The sequence below is a fragment of the Ascidia mentula genome, chromosome 5 (genome assembly GCF_947561715.1).
Source record: "Ascidia mentula chromosome 5, kaAscMent1.1, whole genome shotgun sequence".
Classification (NCBI taxonomy): Eukaryota; Metazoa; Chordata; class Ascidiacea; order Phlebobranchia; family Ascidiidae; genus Ascidia; species Ascidia mentula.
Genome location: NC_138570.1, coordinates 7752923 through 7772670, shown reverse-complemented (window position 1 = coordinate 7772670; position 19748 = coordinate 7752923). Strand labels below are relative to the sequence as shown.

The following is a 19748-nucleotide window of genomic DNA, read 5'->3' as shown; positions in this document are numbered from 1 at the left end:
TTTGTTTTCTTACAACTACAGATTGTGTTTATATTTTATTATTATGCCTATTTTATTTTAAAATGTGATCTAATAATTTAATCTAATAACATAGTGGTCGGGATCATAGTGGGTTAAAGTTGTAAAACTGTTCGCAGACAAACATGGGGTCGAATAGGTTTTTGCTGTGATTAAGTCGTTAACAGGACATGCACCAATATTTCTTTACAGTTACAGAAATAGATTTATTGGAGATTTTTATTATTGCTGCTCTTTTTATTGTTGTTCGTGTCAACTCCGTAAAAGACCTTTGTACTCAATACAACAACAAGCATACTTTCTTTAAGAAAAAAAGAAGGTTAGTGATTTATAAAACGTAGCAAAGACTTGTAAACTAGTCGCAGATCCCTGTTGCTCGCGCACGGGGATGTTATTAGTTAGTTTGTTGACATCTTAAACCGTACGCTACAATGAGCACGGTCACGTGCGAATTGGCCTTTTTTTCTCAAACTGGAAAATAGATTGTACCAACGAGTAGGAGTGTCAATGAATGTTTTTTTACAGCAGTCGTTTGAATGTTAAGACGAGCAATGGAATTTCTGAAAATATTTCCCACAGTATCACAGCACATATCAACCCAATGTGACAACAAGCCGTCAACCCAACGAATCGGGTAAGTATATGTGGCTCTTTTAATGGTAGTTTATAATTATGTATTGTGCCCAGTTTAAATAGGCCTACGTTCTTAGATGTACAACGATGGTAATGAGTTCGTACTTCTACCTTTTAAGTGGCAATCTGCTCTGACATAAAACGCTCCAACGTGGAACCCCAGAGTAGACTTTGCCCTTGCGCTTATTGATTACATATAAGGTTGCTTTACGTTGTCGCGTTTTAAATCTGGTCGCACGGATGGGAAAATAGTGCAGGAAGGGTTTGTCTAGCATCACTTGCTTAAGCGTGAAGTGTGTAATTGTAAGTGCGTGAAACATGACCATTTGCATTCCAGTGTTTTGTATACTTCTAGTAGGGGTAATAAAACAAACTGTAACATCAGATAAGTGCCTTAGGTGTGGGCATTCCATACAATACACTGGTTAACAAATGATTAATTATTAGCCTTAGGATAAGTGTACTATGCACTTTGTCCGCACAGATATTTTGGTCTTTGTGCAGTAGATATATAAGTGTTGATCAATCATGGCAACTGTACTTTTCCCTAAACGAAAGCCAGGACAATGTTCCTCAGAAATGGAGAAGCAAAGGTAACATCAGTAGAAGCACACACTTTTGAAAACCTGAGTGAAGAATGTTGTCAATTGTTGTTTTTCAATATTAAGTTGTTAGCAATAACATTTGATGCCCATTAAACTGTGTTTCACTGAGTTTGTTTCAAACTGTGTCAAAATTTATCTGTTGACTGCTAAACAAAAATCTAACCATGTAATGTAAAGGTATCTTTAGTTGTCCAAAACATTTTCATGGTTTTATCATAGTGAATTTATTTTGTAGATTGGATATTGTGAAAAAGGCTTACCAACTTTGCAAAGAGTATCTTCAAGGTTCTTGGGCACAGGTTCCCTTACAAGACTTCCAGATAACTCCACTAGGGTAACAAAACAATATCAGAAAATAAAAATATAATCTGTGTATTTAACCAAAAAGGAACTTAAATAATGCTTGGTAGTGTTTAGTTAAAAAATGAATTTGGTATATATTACTTTGCTTTTTTATCACTCTATGTCAAAGTTGTTTCTTTCTATAAGAATTCTCTTAAATGACAGGGGTGGTCTCACCAACAAGCTCTATATTTGTACATTGCCATCAATGTATAGGAGCAATGATAATGATAGTACATGCCCCAACACAGTGTTGTTACGTCTCTATGGACTAATCCTTCAGGTATGTGAGATATTAATAGTATGGTGGATTAATTGGCTGGCGCCAAAAACAGTATAGGGCACATATAGTATCTGTAAATATAGTGTAATTAACCTGGTAAGGTCATTTTATTTGAGATTTAATCAGTTGCATTTACAGTATTATTTTACTTAATTTTTGTATACATAGTTAAAGCCACCGGGTATAAAGCAATCTTGATAGCTGTGTTGTTACTGCAGAGGTGATGTAATTTTAAGTATCTGCGTTGCTAGGACTTCAAAGCGCAAATCCAAGAGAGCGTTGTTTTTTCTATTCTGGCTGAAAGAGGTCTGGGTCCCAAACTGTATGCTGTTTTCCCTGGAGGTCGTCTGGAAGAATTTTTACCTGTAGGTCATAGTTATGATATTTTGAAAGTGTTAAAGCTGGAAGGCTTTACTGTAATTTTTTTATTTTAGTGCCGAACATTGGTAACCTCTGATCTTGGGTCCTATCTCTCACCTCTCATTGCTGAAAAGGTTTCAGAATATCACAGACTTTCAATGCCTGTAAAAAAGGATCCAACATTCATTACAAATAAAATGTTTGTGTAAGTGCAAAACTTTTTACGTAATGCTGTTGTGGAATTGGATTTTCACTGACATAAATTCTCTTTTTCCAGGTACTTGGAAAAAGCAAAAAACACACACTTTAGTGATGGCTTCAAGCAGTCTCTTCTGGCTAAATTCAGGTCTTATGACATTGAAAGTGAAGTGGAATATGTAATGTAAGTGTAAAGAATTTTTTATGTATATATGTGTTTATTTTGCAATAGGTTTTAAATTTTTTTTCTGTGAGCTACAGACAGATGGCCACTGTTTCGACCTATAACGTCTTGTATTGCTGCTTGGTGTGACTCTCCTGGACTAATTTGTGCTTTTGCTTGACCATAGTGTTTCCACCTTGTTTTTTTCGTAAGGATGCACCAGGTTTGGTGCCGGATGACGGTGATTGTATAGTCACCACAAAGTGGAAGTCTGACCGTATGGTCGGCAAAGTTGTCTAGAAGAGTCTCAACATGCTGCACTGATGAAACCTAAAAGGTCAAAACAGTGGCCATCTGCTGTCTGCAGCTCACAGAATTCATTTTATTGACTCCGCTTTGTTTAAAATTTTTGTTCATTTATTTTTAGTGACACGATTGCACAAATGAATCCTGTTGTTGTCTTCTGCCACAATGATGTACAAGAAGGTATTGCTTTTGAAAATCTCTTAACGTTACATATGTAATAGGTTTTAGAAAATGTTTTTGTACAAGACTTTTTAGCCTTCACTAACTAAATAAATATGTGTTGATACAATCACAGTTTTGCAAGTAAGCCATTTTTAAGTAAACAGTAAATTGAACCCTGCTCTCAAACAGAGTTAGTCAAACAAATATGGCTCATAAACAAGCCTCTTCATAGTTGGACTTTACCCCGAAGCATGGTGTCTGTTGTTCACATTTGACTTTACCAACAGGCAACCTCCTTCACATGCAGCGGGAAGACGGAACGAACCCAGTACAAATGATTGACTTTGAGTACAGCAGCTACAACTACAGGTGCCAATAGCGACAATCCCTCGCTGAATTTTTGTTAGCGTTGTGCTTGGTGTCAATAGAAATAAACGCATTTTTTTGACCAGTGAGTGCTGGTCATTTAAGACATGTCGTTTAATGTCAAACTGTGACAGAGGAAGGTTATTTTTATTTCGTTAGTGGTCACAGGATGTGATGTCACGAACGCACGACAAAAAGTTTGTCTTTGCTTGTATTCAGGCCACATTGTGATGTGTCATGTGAAGTGACAAACTTTATCATGCGCTGTTTGTGCTTAGGAGCCAACCGCTTGCGTTATCGTTGCCACGGCATCTCCATTGCTGGCAGTTAATATATAACCGCTGTTTTCGCAGTGGACTTATATTCCTGTGGGGACACAACTTTTGCTAAAATCTGCACCTCGACCTGTTGCTGGTGTATTTCGCTGTGCGGATTTTAATGTGTTGATGTGTTTGCGGGTGGCATTTGATGGCATCAACTGTCTCATAAAAGAAGCGCAAAACATTAGACGTTTTCTTTTTCTAAATAAAACCATTTCTTTATAACAGAGGCTTTGACATCGGCAACCACTTCTGTGAATGGATGTACGATTACAGCCACAACTCGTGGCCCTTTTTCAGCAACCAACCCGAAAACTACCCGACTAAGCACCAACAGGCAAGTAACAATTTCCCAACGGACGTATTTGTTGCCAAAACAAGTTGTGGTCAGCATTTGTGCATAATTCTTTCAACTGCATCGTTAAAGCTCCTATCATGATCCAGGAAGCGTAAATTCTTCATTTGATAGTATAACACGAACATCCGTTAACAAGCTAATGATTATAAATGGTCATCAACAGTAAGGTCACCAAGCTGCTGTGGCAAAGTGTTTGTAAAAATTCGCGACCGGCGGTTGTCATACCCAAATTCATTTCAACAGCAAAGGGGATTCGAATTTGCCTCGTGCATTCGTCGTGGCATTATTACAAACCAGTGTAACTGCATTTTTAACGCCTTGCAAAAGACGAAGGAGTCTTATCACGCTTGAATGCAAACACCATAAAAAGCCGTCGGCAAAGTATTTTCGTGGCAAGGGCTTGGTAGTTGTGATGTATATATACGGGTATACCCGCAGGAAAATGTTATGCTCAACACATATTTTGCATTGCTTGACAGGAAGTATTTGTACAATCCTACTTGGAATCAATGTACGCTGCCGTACCGTCGCGAAAAGACGATCCCCTTTGGCAGAAGGAGTATGTTTTAACAGAGGCCAGGAGGTAAGTGATGTCTGTTTATTTAAAGGTTTTTTAATTTTTTTTATAATTTCGCAAAATTTTGCCGGAAACGTTGAATATCAGCCCTTCGCGGAAAATGTACACATTATCTGCGACTACAACATCAAAAACTCGCCAACATAACACACTATTTGTTTTGTGCCACAAGAACCACGTTTTTCCGCTACGACTGCACGAACATACTATTTTTACAATTTACAACCACAACTGCACAATACAAGCAGCTGTTACAGTTTCCTTCAGTTCTTCCAATATGTAAACACTCGGCCGTTTCCGTTTTGTGTTGGTTAGAGCACGGACTGCATGTATCAACAATTGACAGCGACATTTCGTTAAAGTTTTGTATGCAATTCCGTGTGGCCATCTCAGCGATCGTGTTCGAACCTCGTGCTTGAGTTAATTGTGCTGTAATCATTTAGGCTTTGTGTGTGTATATTTCAAGCCGCCCCGCTGGGGTTGGTGCTATGAAGTTTATATGATAGGTGCTACTCTGTATAGCAAGATCTGTTTGCACTCTCTGATGCCGCAAGTGTGGCCAACACCGGCAGAGGCAGTGTACTGAGGCTCCGGTGCGGGCAACCTAATCGACGTCGCTCAAGTAATTGGATAGCTACTACGTCGAGCGTCGTCCTTTGCCAGTTGCCCTTTCCTCGCTTCCATTGGTTTGCCAATTTTCCCTTTTGTTGTAATTCACACGCACTTGGCGTCCGCTGAGGGCGGGCCCCTATAACAGCAGCGACACGTTTGGTGACTGCTTTGTTTTGATATGTGCGAACTACACAAAATCCACCTTTCTTGCATAACCATTAAACAATCATGTTTTTTAGTGTTTTCTTAGTAGCACAATAGTGTTAGTCTGCAAAGTAACACAACACATAGCCTTGGTTTACGTGTCACCAAAGCAGTCACCACAAGGAGTTTCATGAATTGATCTTTTAGCAATATGGCGTTTTACTGCTTTGCCATTACCGCTTTTTCCCCAAACCATGCAACGTACGTACAACTCACATACCTATTTCTTTCCAGGCTTGTCCTATTATCTCATTTATTTTGGTCTCTGTGGTCGGTGGTGCAAGCCCAGATCTCCGACATCGGTTTTGGCTACATGGTAAGTTAACATCCTTTCCGTGCATGTTGATACTTGATCATTTTGAGCTCATTTAGAAAGTGCAACCGCAATACATTTACAGGCAATATTGGGGCCAACAAAGATTAAAAATGATGTTGTATGGATTTCCCTTAAATAAACGTATTTGTTACATGCACGTACGCATTACTTACATACACTTCCCCTTGTGCAGGAATACTGTTTGGCCAGAATGGAAGCATACCAACGCCACAAACAGGCACTGATCGACGACTCCGCCTGAACTATTTATTTCGTCTGCCGTCCAACGGCGCCAGCTAGCAGCAATTGCTCGAAGCTAGCTGCCCGCCGAGAGCAATTGAGTCAACATGCAATTTCCCCTGCAAATGGCTCTGTTGCTTTTAGAAAGCCCGCGCGTCAATGTGGTCCAACTAACGCCGTTGCAATATATGTGTCCGTTTGTCTCATTCGCCGGATGTCAAATTTTAAGTTTTTATTTCCGCTGCGTCTCCCGCCGGCTGTTTTCGTGTGTTTCGTTCTTTGCCACCATGCCTCGAAACTTGCATTTTTTATTTTATTTTTGATTTGCTTTGGTTGCGTTGGCGCTTTCCAATTCTCTCATTTCGCTGCACAAACCGCAAATATAATATTGATAAAAGAATAATGGAAAACGATGTACTGGTGCGTTTGGTACATGGGGTTGAAGGGGGCAGGGGGATATTCCTCTCCTTCAGTGACAACGATGGTATTCATTGACCCTGCACCCCAACTCGTGGGGGCCCGTCGAAATATGTGGTAAGTATCCTACAACTGTTTTATCTTCTCTCAACACGGTAGCTGTGTTTGATTTTGCAAATATGCGATTAGGGCTCTTTGAAAACTGGATTGTTTTCGTGCATTCATGTGACACACATAACGTTGTTTGTTTAAATTAGTGTTTCCCAACCTTTTTGCGGTCAGTAACCATTTAGGTAACGCATCGTCGCCACATACCACCAAGTTCTATTAAAAGTAATATCAATCATATAGGTGTTGCTCTCTGCCAGCCGATCGTTTTCGGCATACCTTTGCTCATCGCGCACCGGAAATCATGTTCGTGAAAACTAAGGCAGAAAACCCTGCTCATACTCGTGTAATAGAGAATATGAGTAATTGGGGTATCATAGCAGAGTATAAAAAAGTTACTAGAAAGCATTCTGATGTATTGCCTTTGCAGTATAGTCAGTCTGAAAATGAATGAGCTTTTCTTGTTCTACAGGATCGACCGCGAAAGCTGGGAAATGTAGGACGCATGGTGCACCATCCGAAAAGTAATGCAAAAACTAGCTGTAAATTCCCAACCTTTAATCGTTAAATTGTATTTCCAACTGTGTAATGCTTTCTATGTGCTGTTTTTATTGCGTAACATCGCACCTGCTGTACACATCGCACATGGCTGCACAGTAGCATTGCGCGAACAGACCACAGATCGAGCGTATCTCGTTGCAAGGGTGATGTTTACTGGTCCTTTAAACCAGTATTTGAAATAAGGCATTTTATCAAGGAATAATTTTAGTAAACTAATTAACCGAACCCAACAAATATTGCCAGCCATTTAGTGCCTATATTTTTGGAACGTGTTATTGTTCGTCGTTTTGTTTTGCCTTATTGGGTCGCATAACAGTTTGGTGAGTATGCCATTTGTTATGGTGCTAAAATTACTTCCTGGAAAGTGTGCATTATGTTTGTTTTATATTATAAACCGCTCCAGGTTCGGCCTATTGCTGCCACTCCCGCCATTCTGTACCATTGCATACAAGTGTGCGTTGGAAGGAGTTACAGAAGCGCGTTTTCAAGATATTTTACTTTGAAAAATAACTGAGCTGCAGTGTGGCGTGGCGTGCGGTGTTACCAATCCGCTAAGAAACCGTTTCGGGCACTTTACAGTATCTTTATGTAATGCAAGGTGACAAATTATTTATTCATCACATTGATCTTGGCATGTGTTCCTAAATTACTTTCTAACACTCCACCAAATGTTGGAAGCCTGAAAGTAAACTGCGCCACTGTGCCGTGCTTATTTGCAAAAGCTTTCTCTCAGCAAATATAAAAGTGCTTAGTTCTAAACCACGCACTTAATTGTTTATGAGCTTACTTTCCAGTGTTCTTGTGTATTGCTGCCACAGCTTTAAAGATTTAAGATTACCAAAAGAACTATAATGCCGTATTGCTATTTTTAAAGCCACTTTCAAAGAAAAATGTATGAAAGCGTAAATACAATACCCGTTACCGACGACAGAACACCCTATAAAATAATTTGTGCGAACCTTTTGACCAATCGACTGAGACACTATTTGAAAGGTTGCGGTAACGCGCAAAAAATCGATGTCAATCATGAAGAAGGCGGTTACACGCAAAGATTTGTCGCAGAACCTTTTCAGTAAATCGATAACTTACTGCGATTGTTCTATCTTAATATTGAAAAGTTGTGGGGACGTATGGTGCAGCATCCTTCTGACACATCAAGCTCAACCATTTGTGATGGTCAATGTGTTCATCTTGTTCAGTAAGGCAAAGGTGCGATAGCGTTCGGAGTATGTTTCACTAAGGATTTCGTACATGAATAGTAAGTCAGCGCAGCCGCCTTCTTTATTATACACCGGAGCAGTCTTTTTGTTTAATCGATACTACGTCACAAACAGCTGACTGCTACGTCCTTCACGCGTATCGTTTAGCGAGGAAGGTACCATCAAGTACTGCTACCAGGCAAGTACTAGGTTGCTAGATTCACGCTTGGTAGATTATGTTTAACAGAGGTAAAGAGTATTCGGTTTCATCAGGCGCACGGTTTGTACCAATCAGGCCTTAGAGTGTAGGCAACTTAATGTTTTGTTCTTTTTTTAGCTTTGCTTAACGTTGCAGAATAATGGGGTGGCACTGTTTGGTGACTAACGTTTCACCAAAACTATACAGGTTTAGCGCAGGTAGCATCGCACAGCACACGGCAGCAGTATCTAAATATTTGCTTGTTGTTTAGCTTAACAGCCGCTGCGGCAAGCCCTGTATGAGTAGTGTCGGTGTAATAAAAAAAAAATCAATCTGAACACCAGTTTCTATAACACACTACAAGAAGGGCTTGCCGACAAGCAATGTCACCGCAGGACGTCACTGTGGCATCAAAACCAGACAGGTATGTACTTTGTCCTGTGTTGACTTGGGTCATTCACAGTACCCTATATTAGAAGGTTCATTAATTACATGCTTTAAACGTTTGTCCAATTCTTTGGTCGTTATAGCCGGGCCTGTCCAGTCGTCCGTGCACATCAAGAAGAGGCAATTGCTATCCATGCTTCAAAATTAATGAATATATCGATTTTACAAATTATGATAGGAACGAAACAAATGAGTGGCTTCGATCGTTCGGGTTAAAACCAAAGGAAGAGGTGGCATTTTATTGCCACGAACCTCATATACAGCATGGCTACCGTTGCAACCCCACCACTGTGCGATACTGTTTCAGCAGGTAGGATGCTGTCGGATATGCACCCTAGAAAACTTTTCAAAAATGTTGTTTACTGTTTTATCTGCATTTTGTACACCAAAACAAGGTGGAAGTCTACAACTTGATAGGCTTAAAGTAGAACATGAATTATTTAATAAAATTCCACTTAACTATCTGCTCGGTGGACGGTAGCTTACCCGAAGAACTCGAGGCGATGGCAGTTTTTGAATGAGTGATGAATAATTTAATGAATAATGGAGAGCGTATGTCAAAACGGAACACATTTTTATAAATAATGACATTCAGTTCAACTTTGCCTGCACGGAATTTTTACTTGTGCGAACGATTTTGTTATAGCATATTTCACCCCACCAACGAGACCCTCAATGTTTGGACACACGCATTGCCCTGTGTCTTCTTACTGTGGTTCAACATTTCTTTTGCTGTCAACAACTTTGGGCAATTAAGCTGGACGGACAGTGTCTTTTATCCATATTGGTTTTTTGTGTTTGGTAGGTTCTTTATTTTTAAGTTCTCTTTTTATTTTTGGAAAGATTGCACTAAAATTGCTGTCAATTAATTGCCGCAGGTGTTACAATCACGTTGCTCGGTAGCGCTGGCGCTCATATGTTTAATTGCGTGTCGCCCGGTGTCCGGGAAGCTTGCTTTTGCTGCGACTACGGATTTATATCCCTGGAAGCGCTCGGGGTAACTTGTTGCTTCACATTCTACGTTTGTCCTTTCACGTGCTTCGGCCTTGCCCAAGGTGAGTAAAAAGTGTTGCATTTTTTGCCATGTTGGGTTAATTATGATTGTATAGATGTTCAAAGCAAACAATGGAATTTTAGCTGACTTGCAGGATAATAAGGTTATACGAGTGTTTGTAGTGTAATGAGTCTTTCAGAGACAAACATAATTCATTGCGACGCACATTTACCATTGTGGTATATAGAATACAAACAAGTAAACGTAATGTGTTGTAGTCATCATTGTGGCGCCTACGTTTTTTCAAATGGTAATACGTGGCACAACATTGAATCAACCAACAAGTTTTACTTTTGGTTTTCCTAACATCCCAATATTAGTAAATGATTGAGGCAGATATAATCTCATGATGTAAAGTTGTTTTTGTTGGCAATAATTTTGTTTTTTTTCTTTCGTTAGATGCATGGTTTTTCCCCTACCTGACCATCTTGTTTGGAAATATAATAACTGTGGCCACTGCATGCTACACAAGGTATCCTCGAGTTCCCTATAGAAATCTATTCCGAGTGTTGCCGTTTGCGGCCATGTTCACGTTACTGAATGTTCCGTGCCTCTACAAGTAAGGGTTCCTCAGATTGTTTGTTAATAACGTATATGTACATCACCAATAGGTCAATGAGACTGTTTTTTTTTAATTAGCTATCAACCTTAATTAGTATGAAACTATGTTACAGTAGTAGTTTAGCTCAGATGCGCAGCTGATGGATGTCGTTCGGCGCCATACTTAATGACTGTATTGCAAAAACAGAAGGGAAGCATTAGCTGCATATGGAGTGTAGGGTTTCATACGAGACTTCCGTGTCTACGTTTACTGTAGCATTTTTTATTTACTACATGCAAACATACACTTCGTCGTAACACGAACAAGCATCCCGTTCTATTCTTTAGATATTCTGCAGACGGGACGACTTTTGCAAGAACTCAAGCAAATACAACCTTAGTCTGCAACCTCAATAAATCACCCGCATTGTCCCATAATTTTTATATGCTATGTTTGTCCATGCTCACTGGTGTTGTCCTTCAGGCATCAAAGGTACCGGAACGATTTTTTCCAGGTAGGAAGTGACTCTGAAACCTAGATGAAGTTCATTTTAACACGACATACGATTTAGGAAAGTTTGACATCGTTGGGCACTCACATCAGATCTTTCACCTTTTCACCGCCTTGGGAATTTATTATCAGGCAGTTGTGATACAAACATCTCTACGTGAAGTAATCAATCTTCGCCTGCTTAGGTGTGTAGCTTTAGCATTGTATTTCCTTCCGTATACAGAAGCGGGGTTGATATGCTATGGTCTGTGATGAGAACAGTCGTCTTTGCAGTACTTCCACAAACATTTTTGCTATATTTTCACGTTTTTTTAATTGGGTATAGGTCTAGGTTTTGCTACGTACAGCATTATGTAGTTAATAGAAATATAGATGGTGAAGTTTTTGACGACGAATAAGGACATGAATATATATCGTCTAAAACAAGCTTTACACTAAGGCGAAACGTCGATTTAGTAAACACCATCACCCCAAAACAACATTCTTATTTCAGTGATTTGTCGGCGGAGAAGTTGAACATCACCTTATTCACTGGTTTGCACATCCCTCTACTTGTCACTGTGCTCTCAATTATCGTTTCACTGTGCTACAGCTATGATTTATATAGGAAATGCGCTCAGCTACATGTCAAGATACAATGACGGCCTTGCAACACATATGGTTATAACTGTGAATCGGAAACTTTGTGCCTAAAATTAATTGTTTTTGACACAACAAATAAAATACAAGAAGTATTTCGCAAAACTTAATTAACTTCCAAAGGAATGGGTTTTACAGCTTAATCGCAACGTAGATTTTAATATTTGCAAACTGCATGTATTTTGTTTCGTTTGTGCGTTTCAAGTTCGCGCTCTACTTCCAGCGTTTATGTTTTTTTGAATGTTGTTTTATTTATTATCATGCATAGATAATCCATAATAATGGTTTTCGTAATCTGTCTGCTTCACTGTGCTGGCGTTGATTTACCTTCTCTTACATGTTCGTTGTCCTCGTGTAGTTCCGCATTTTTCTTCGCGTTCTACCTGGTGTCTCCTAATGCGCAATCTTCATATTTATTATTTAGACAATAAACTAGAGCTTATTTTGGTCTGAAAACTTTATTATATACTCCATGAATTCGCGGCACCGCTGATATGACGAAGACGTTTAGCGTGGCATCTATACCACACCCCTCACTGCATTCCGTCCCATTCATCTCGCGTCCCCGAAATCAGGGACTTCTGCACCGATAGAGCACAGCTTCCCGATGCGGATTACTTTCTCCATCTATAGCAGTAGAATGGTTAGTTGCGACGTCACCAAAAGTAAAAACAGTCAAAGTTACATTTTCAACACTCTGTCCTTCCCACCACTTGCGACCCTTTGCCCGTCAGTGCTCCAATCCACCGCGTACACCTCGTCGGCGTGACCAGGCAAATCCAACAAAAGTTTTTGTTTGTGCGCATCCCAAACCTAAAGTCAATCACGGAGTTTTATACCTTATCATCTCAGGACTACCAGACCTACAATCAAGATTTGACTACACGACACTTTGACGTGCTTCAGGGGGTATTGTTCGACAAATTAAAAATCTATGTATCGTAACCGTAGTGGGTCAACTGACCTTTAATGTGCTATCCCCGCTTCCACTAACCAGCAGCCTGCTGTCAGCCGACCATGCAACTTGATAGACCGAACCAACATGTCCCCTCAATGAAGCGAGGAACCTGGAAAATCCATAACGTTACATAACAGAACAAGAAAGTGAAATTCACTTCAAATTAAATCCTACTTTCCAGACTTTCCCTCCCACAGCTTGATCGATTTATCGAATGAGGCGGACGCAATAACGCGACCGTCAGGAGAAAACCGCACATCGTTTACCAAAGCCTGCAGCAATAAACCGCTGTTTTAAATTCCCAATAGTAAAGAGAAAAAGGGGGATTGATCCCACAAACCTGGTGTCCTGTCATGCGAGCCAATGGTTTTTTTTCTTCGGAGGGATTCCACAGGAACAAAGTAAAATCGTCAGAGCCGGACACCATCCTCTCACTTCCGCCACCCTGAAATTAGCAACGAAAAAATTGTATTTTTACATAACCAACATACACTTTAGATTGCAGCCAATGCTTACTGGACTTTTCAGTAAACATGAAACTGCAATGCGACAGTAAACATTTTTATATTCTTCATGTTTTTCGTCAGCCCTTAACGTTACTTGAAGATCTGTAAAGCTCAACATTGCAAAAGCTAACTAGTGTTTCATTCATGTAATTTTTACCTCGCCAATTTTGTATGCATTTGAAACAAAGATACAGAAACTAAGGAATCACTTCAAAAAGTGTTATTGACCTTTACAGCCTTGTATCTCAGTTTTGCCTTCTCCTGTATCACTTTGGTAGAATCTTTGCAGTCAGTTGAAATAATCGTCGCTGACACAGGATCAAATGCTCCCGTTCTCATCACATAGTCAGTGCTAAGCGCCAAAACGTTAACCCAATGGCCATGGCCTTGCAAAGTACGGCAAAGAACACCCTAAACAATTATTTGCATTACAAAAACATGAGTTTGATGCTGTTTTAAAACCAAATCCTACATCATTAGGCCTCCAAACTTTGATGGTTCTGTCCTGGGATGAACTGTAAATTAAATCTTCGCCAGACCACCGGATGCATGTAATGCTCTGCAAGTGCCCAGACAAAATCAACAGGCTTTGGCTAGTTATGGCATCCCATATTCTGATAGTGCCATCCTGCAAATAATGACACAAAAGTCTTTGAAACAGGCTTACCATTTTCACTATTTGTAGCAGTACATACTTTTGATGAACTAGCCAATTTCCTACACATTCCATCCAAATGCAACGGCTGCCAACAAAGATAAGTTACCCATTGTTTATGCCCTGTCATAGACTTGCCCAACTGCTTTCCAGTTTGTGGATCCCAAATACATATCTACATATAACAAGGAAAAATCGTAACAAATTTTGTTTTATCATAAAGTCCACAGTCTGATATTATAATAACTTGTATGTTAATACTAGAAACATTTGCATTACTGGGGACTTAATTATTTGAGCTATGTTGACTTACTTGCCCATTTTTGCAGGCGGACGCCAGTTTTTTTCCATCTGGGGACCAGGCAATAAATAAAACCCAGTGTCTGTGTGCCTTGCACGTAAAATGCGGTGTTTCTGTGTTAAGATCCCAAAAACGTACAGTTGTGTCCCCAGAACCACTTGCTAAATACCTAAAACGTATGTATATATATATATATATATATAGACTGCACTTACATTGTTTCAATTACTGACTTAAACCTATAAGTGCCTTTTTATATATATTTTTAAATAGGTAAAGAATATCAAAGTACACAATTTACATGAAACACTAGTTTTCATGTCATTGGTACATAATGCCATGTCCAAACAACAGAAATATTTTTCTCTACCTTCCATTTGGGTTAAAAGCAACAGACAAAACAGCCTCCGCATGACCCTCTATTGATGAGGTGCATCTGGTAACTGCTCGGACCTAAAATACAATATTAGCAATAACATATTTTTGTATTGATATTGTGATTGTTTAGTATGTGGCCCATTGTATTTCCAAGATTGTAATGTAATAAGGACAATATTTTTCAAAAATAAGTTTTCCAATTACATAGCCTCAAAAGTAGGTCTGCCAATACATAGAGTAATTTTGTGGACTGCTTTCTGACAATGCTCTACAGACCGGCTGTTGATAATCACTGGTTTGGAGAGTTATTTTTATTGTTTCTAGTGAACACATTATTGTATACATACCTTAAAAACTGCTTGAGGTTGGTAAACAATTTTTATTGCAGACTCTGTAGAAATGTTTTCTTGTTTAACAATGCTTTCCAGGTCATTCAGAATCTCTTTTTCATTCACATAGAAAGCATATGGAGTTTCCTCCCCCTGAAAATACACTACAAGTTACAAAAACACCACAGCAAAGTTTGTGTCTAAATGAGAAACCTACATTGTCAAGCATAGAGTTACATAGTAACTGTAACTGTTTTGAAGTTACAGATAATGGAACGTCAAATGGTGGGCCAGTGACGTCACCATCTTCGTTGCACATTTGCACCAATGCACTGCTGGTGATTTCCATTTCACATTCCATGTTAGCAATATTGGAGGTCCAACGAACAAGAAGGATATGCCTTGATAAACGACAAAATCTACTAATCAGTGTTGTAGGGCGTATTTACAAACAACATACTTTCCAAAAACGACTATTTTTGGACGCCATACACACGTGAGCCCATAGAAATTAGAAACCATTTGCTAATTAAATAATTTCTATGTGCTGAGATAACACTTTCCCAATTTTAAATAAAAGCACATTAAAAAATAATTTTTTGCATTTAAATGTTATTTGAAAATTCATATTGATGTTTTAATAATACAAAAGCTTTTGAATAAGAAAAAAAACTAGTTAATCCGGACCATCGCCTTAAAAATAATTCGAATAAAATTGAAGGTACAAATGACTTGCAATGTATTTGTAACAAAACCTCCGGATTCAATCCGTTTCTTTGCCAATTCCAATAAAAGTTGCTTTTTTAACATCTCGTAAGCCAAATCCAGATTTTTACCCGCTGCAATAGTACACTAAACAACGTTTAAGTTTAGCCGAAAAACGGCTTTGTGCTTGTCGCCGCACAACACATGTATATACAAAAAAGGCTCAAAACATATAACTATGTTGGACCGAGAGTTCAACCAAAGTCATTGAATCACGCGTTCAACGCATGTCCAAGTCCAATAAAACGACATGAGAAAAAAAGAAGAACCCCGACATGCTTTATATTGGAACTTGTTACTCGCTGTGCTGACCAATCGACATTATAACTGCACGAATGACATAACATAACAGTCAATACAATTTTTATGTTTTTTTTTGTACTTTTTCAGTTATTTGTGCGTAAAGGTCGGACACACATGCTGCAGTGCTTTAATGGATCTTAAAGTTGCAAAAATGTCCACGCTGTGTTCGTAATTTTACCGAAATATCTGAAATGTTACACTTAACCCTTTAAAACAAATGCCTTTCCAATCCGGACGAAATTGATTGACATATTAATTCCAGGCTGTAAGATAACCGAAGATAAAACGTGCAGCAAGTTGCTTTCTGACTAACGATGCGAAATTATAGTCTATCAACACGTTTGCTGTGCATTTAGTGAAACAATACTCTGTCCGCATATTGTGCATTGAAAACATATTAACAAGATTGTTTTTTTTCTTCTTGTATTTCTTGGGTATGCAGAGTTATAAGGACGCAATGAATCGACGAATGTAGTTGTAAAAATCACCTCGCGCAATGTCTCGGAAATAGTATCTGTAAACCCCCTTGCTTGTTTTGAAGGTTAACGTCATCAATGAGACATAAAGCAACACAATTTGAACAATTGTAAGCCACCAGATAAAAGCAAAAACAAATACAAATGATACGGAACGGTTATAATACACAAGAATTTTGTGACACAAGCTATAGATAAGCAGGTTATGGTGAGTTGCCACGCTCCAAGATTTTATCAAGCGCCGTTTTCATCTCGGAAATATCGAAACCATAAGGCCCCATTCCTCCGATGTAAGCTAGTGTGTCGTTCTGGATTATGGCCATTCTTTCCGGAATTCCTCCGAATGCAAAATTGGCTTCATTTGTCATTGGGTCGACAAAAAGATCCAATTCACCGTCCATGGTTTCTTTCAACAACTCAGCGGCAATAAAACGATCTTCAGTCGTTTTGTGAGTTGTGATTTTGTATCTTTACACAAAAGCATTAAATGTAATTTTGTGTCGAAACTTACTCTATATCTGTTGGCATTTAGAAAGGTGGTTCTGTACATTGTTGACAATATCTAAGGCAAAAACTGGAAACACTAGACTACAATATGATATGAATTAAGAGTTTTAGGCCAAAAAATTCATGTCGGCACTAAACAACATTATTTATGCTGGCATGGCTGTGCGCGTGATGATAGTCAGTTATTTGTCAGATTTCAAGATCCATAAAGTTAGTTAGTCTCTTCCTTCCTTACTTGTTTTGCGCAAACGACCAAAAGTCTGAAGCATGTCCCTCCTCAATGTAGATGACAACAAAGTCGACCCTATCCTTGTATGTGACTGACATTTGACACAAAAGATCCAGGGTCGACATAAACGGTGGTCAGGAGCACGAACCCAAGATCACGACCAACGGGCGTCCTGGCTTCACCAAGTCCAGAATTCTGCTTTTCATGCATGGTTACCGCACATATGTAAAACTTACGTACTTTCATAACTTTATGATATGATCATTTGGCCGTGTTTTATTTGGACTAGGCCTGCACGTATTGGGGACAAACACACGTATCGTATACATTGTTTCGAATAGCAAGCTCAAACATAATTTAAGGACAAGGCACGCGGTAAAACATTAACTAAATGACCTATTAGAACCAACACTTGCCTCTTTGTTTGTCTGTCGCAATATCGAATCACCTTTGGGTTGGGGGATTGCATGTTTTGAACGGCCGTTCGCTTCATGTCGACAAACACGTATTGATAAAACATCATTTGTAGACTTGCTACAGAACTGCACAAAGGCGATATACAGGATGTACATAGGCATAAACACTGACAACCACGGAGTTTACTTTAAAATCCGCTGTTGTTGAAAGTCGACGCTTGTTTTTTTCATAATATCCTTTGTTCGTTCGGACTTGTTCCGTTTCTCCGGGTCTGTCACCAACAACAATTAATCGTTTCGTTTTCGTGCGAAGGAAGTGATTTGATATAAATAAAAACCATTACCGGGTGGTCGTTAACCATGCAGTAAAGTGGCAACAGGAAATAAACCAAACCAAAACAAATAGTGCTTGCATGCTCAAATCATGTTTCTGACCTCTCGTCAACTAAGGACCTGACCTCACAATGCTGCAGGTAAAGATTGGATGGGAATGTATGTGCAAAGCACCAAAACGAAAATTTACGCATAGACAAAGTAAACGTCTGAAATTAACGACAATTTGCGCGTCTGACGGTTACATGGTTTTGGTGTGCGCGTCAGTTGGGAAAATAATAGCATATGAAACAAAAGACACTTTATCAAATAATAAATGTGTTCTTATTCATTCGGTCAGTTTAGAAGTCCTGCAAAAATCAATAATTTTTACGAATTTGTGTCATTTTTTAATTGTACGCACTGACAAAAAAAATTTGATATTTGGTGCCTGGTTCCTGTATTCTTCGACAATTTCTGCTTGGCCTGAACGCAAAATTTCCCGCAAAAGGATTTATCGCTGGTCTACATGCGTTTTACCAAACAACTCCGATCTAAACCAATGCAATATTTACCTGCAGCATTTGACGTCAGACCGATTGTTGATGCTAATTCAGAACCATGAATTGCTATAGAATAAGCGTGGCGTATAGTATTAAACAATAAACCTGATATCTTGTTACGTATCCAGTTGTATGTGTCGTCTCGAATTTCCGACAAAACCTTTGATACGAAGAAAAATACATTATACAGCAGGCGGAACCACAGCCAACTATCCCAGTTGACCGCTGAGATAGTCCCAACAATGCCCATGGCGATCGTTTCTTCCAAGCAACAGCAGCAGCGTAACCATGTATTGGCGTATCGCCACTACCAGCTCACCACTAAATCAACAAAATACGATGAACTAATATTAGCGCAAGGTGACCATACCAATTATAAGATGACCTAAACGAAACATCTTGCATCATTTCAGGATTTGCCTTTACTTTTCGCAATAGTTTAGCTAACGCCCATAGGCTGTCTATGCCAGGAACAATGGGTCAAACGCTGGAGAAAATTTACGCCCGCTGAATATCTAATGGCTAGAGCACCCTTGGTTGCCTTCTTCCCTTAACACACCTAGACTGAACACTAGGCGCTTTAACACATTTGCAGCATCTCAGTACAACGAACAACAAATATGTAACCCCAAAATTTTACTGCACATTTGAATGTTGGGGCGCCTGCAAGCAACATCCACCAAAATGATAAAGATTGTCACGAAATGCGTGACCACACGAACATATGTAACTTTTGAAAAGTATGGACGCCTTCAAAATCTGTAAACACTTAAACTTTTATCTGTTTGAGACTATATAGATGGAAGTTGTTGTGGAGCAAGCGAATTAACACTTTACCTAAACATACTTGATAATTTAATCAATGCAAGCCTGTGCTTAAATATTCGTAACAAATTTGGAGTCGACTCAGTTAGAATGCTGCAACGCAAAGCAAACAGTACTTACTGACTCTTGAGATCACTGAACCTAAGCAGTTCGCCAATGTCATGGTTGTTCAGCCTTCACATGTATGGCGGGCGTGTGACAAACGATTTCGTAACCATTTCAGTGTTTGACAAAGACATGTAAAACCACAAGCATTTAAACCAAACAGTTGTACGACGCCTTTGCGACTTTTCCTTTGCGGTACAATATTCCTTACAGCGACATACACATAGACTGATAAAAGATCAACAAAAAGACCAACTTTGAAGCGATCACTGCGGGGACTTATCATTTTGTGCAAAAACGTTCTTACACACTAAGAGCATATTGTTTTTTGGTAGATTTGCCTAAAGACCAAGAATTTTGATACTTCAGGACGTGTGTAGCG

At 39.2% G+C, this 19748-nt stretch overlaps 3 protein-coding genes and 1 pseudogene across 12 annotated transcripts; 2 read left to right on the top strand and 2 right to left on the bottom strand.

Annotated features, from left to right (window-relative positions):
• Nucleotides 1–208: 208 nt before the first annotated feature.
• LOC145902284 (choline/ethanolamine kinase-like) lies at nt 209–6476 on the top strand. 9 transcript variants are annotated; one of them, XR_014402589.1, is made up of 14 exons: nt 209–337; nt 544–652; nt 1492–1590; nt 1764–1881; nt 2133–2246; nt 2316–2446; nt 2519–2623; nt 3030–3088; nt 3358–3439; nt 3985–4093; nt 4594–4697; nt 5198–5313; nt 5742–5823; nt 6017–6064. XR_014402589.1 is itself a non-coding variant. In XM_082990203.1 (14 exons), the coding sequence occupies exons 3-14, from the start codon at nt 1180–1182 to the stop codon at nt 6083–6085; spliced, it is 1137 nt and encodes a 378-aa protein (XP_082846329.1). In that variant the 5' UTR covers nt 209–337; nt 547–652; nt 1136–1179; the 3' UTR covers nt 6086–6476. The 9 variants fall into 9 exon arrangements, 8 of the variants coding, with proteins under 8 accessions (XP_082846329.1, XP_082846327.1, XP_082846325.1 ...); XM_082990203.1 differs by lacking the exon at nt 5198–5313 and adding an exon at nt 1136–1244 and having other exon boundaries at nt 547–652; nt 6017–6476; XM_082990201.1 differs by lacking the exon at nt 5198–5313 and adding an exon at nt 1136–1244 and having other exon boundaries at nt 6017–6476.
• A 2347-nt stretch (nt 6477–8823) lies between these two features.
• On the top strand, nt 8824–12188 carry LOC145901946 (membrane progestin receptor delta-like). The gene is made up of 8 exons (XM_082989766.1): nt 8824–8971; nt 9173–9304; nt 9641–9795; nt 9873–10049; nt 10448–10607; nt 10937–11103; nt 11161–11284; nt 11593–12188. Exons 1-8 carry the CDS (start codon nt 8931–8933, stop codon nt 11738–11740), a joined length of 1104 nt encoding a protein of 367 aa, XP_082845892.1. The 5' UTR covers nt 8824–8930; the 3' UTR covers nt 11741–12188.
• A 5-nt stretch (nt 12189–12193) lies between these two features.
• On the bottom strand, nt 12194–15312 carry LOC145901945 (notchless protein homolog 1-like). The gene is made up of 12 exons (XM_082989764.1): nt 15083–15312; nt 14884–15018; nt 14529–14611; nt 14171–14327; nt 13898–14032; nt 13675–13830; nt 13431–13613; nt 13037–13141; nt 12871–12968; nt 12703–12805; nt 12424–12551; nt 12194–12365 (listed from the first exon to the last, which is right to left on the bottom strand). The coding sequence occupies exons 1-12, from the start codon at nt 15224–15226 to the stop codon at nt 12353–12355; spliced, it is 1440 nt and encodes a 479-aa protein (XP_082845890.1). The 5' UTR covers nt 15227–15312; the 3' UTR covers nt 12194–12352.
• A 1047-nt stretch (nt 15313–16359) lies between these two features.
• Nucleotides 16360–19032, bottom strand: LOC145903260 (thyroxine 5'-deiodinase-like; annotated as a pseudogene). The gene is made up of 5 exons (XR_014402635.1): nt 18542–19032; nt 17749–17833; nt 17562–17687; nt 17152–17340; nt 16360–16877 (listed from the first exon to the last, which is right to left on the bottom strand). The product of XR_014402635.1 is annotated as a thyroxine 5'-deiodinase-like (transcript).
• Nucleotides 19033–19748: the final 716 nt, after the last annotated feature.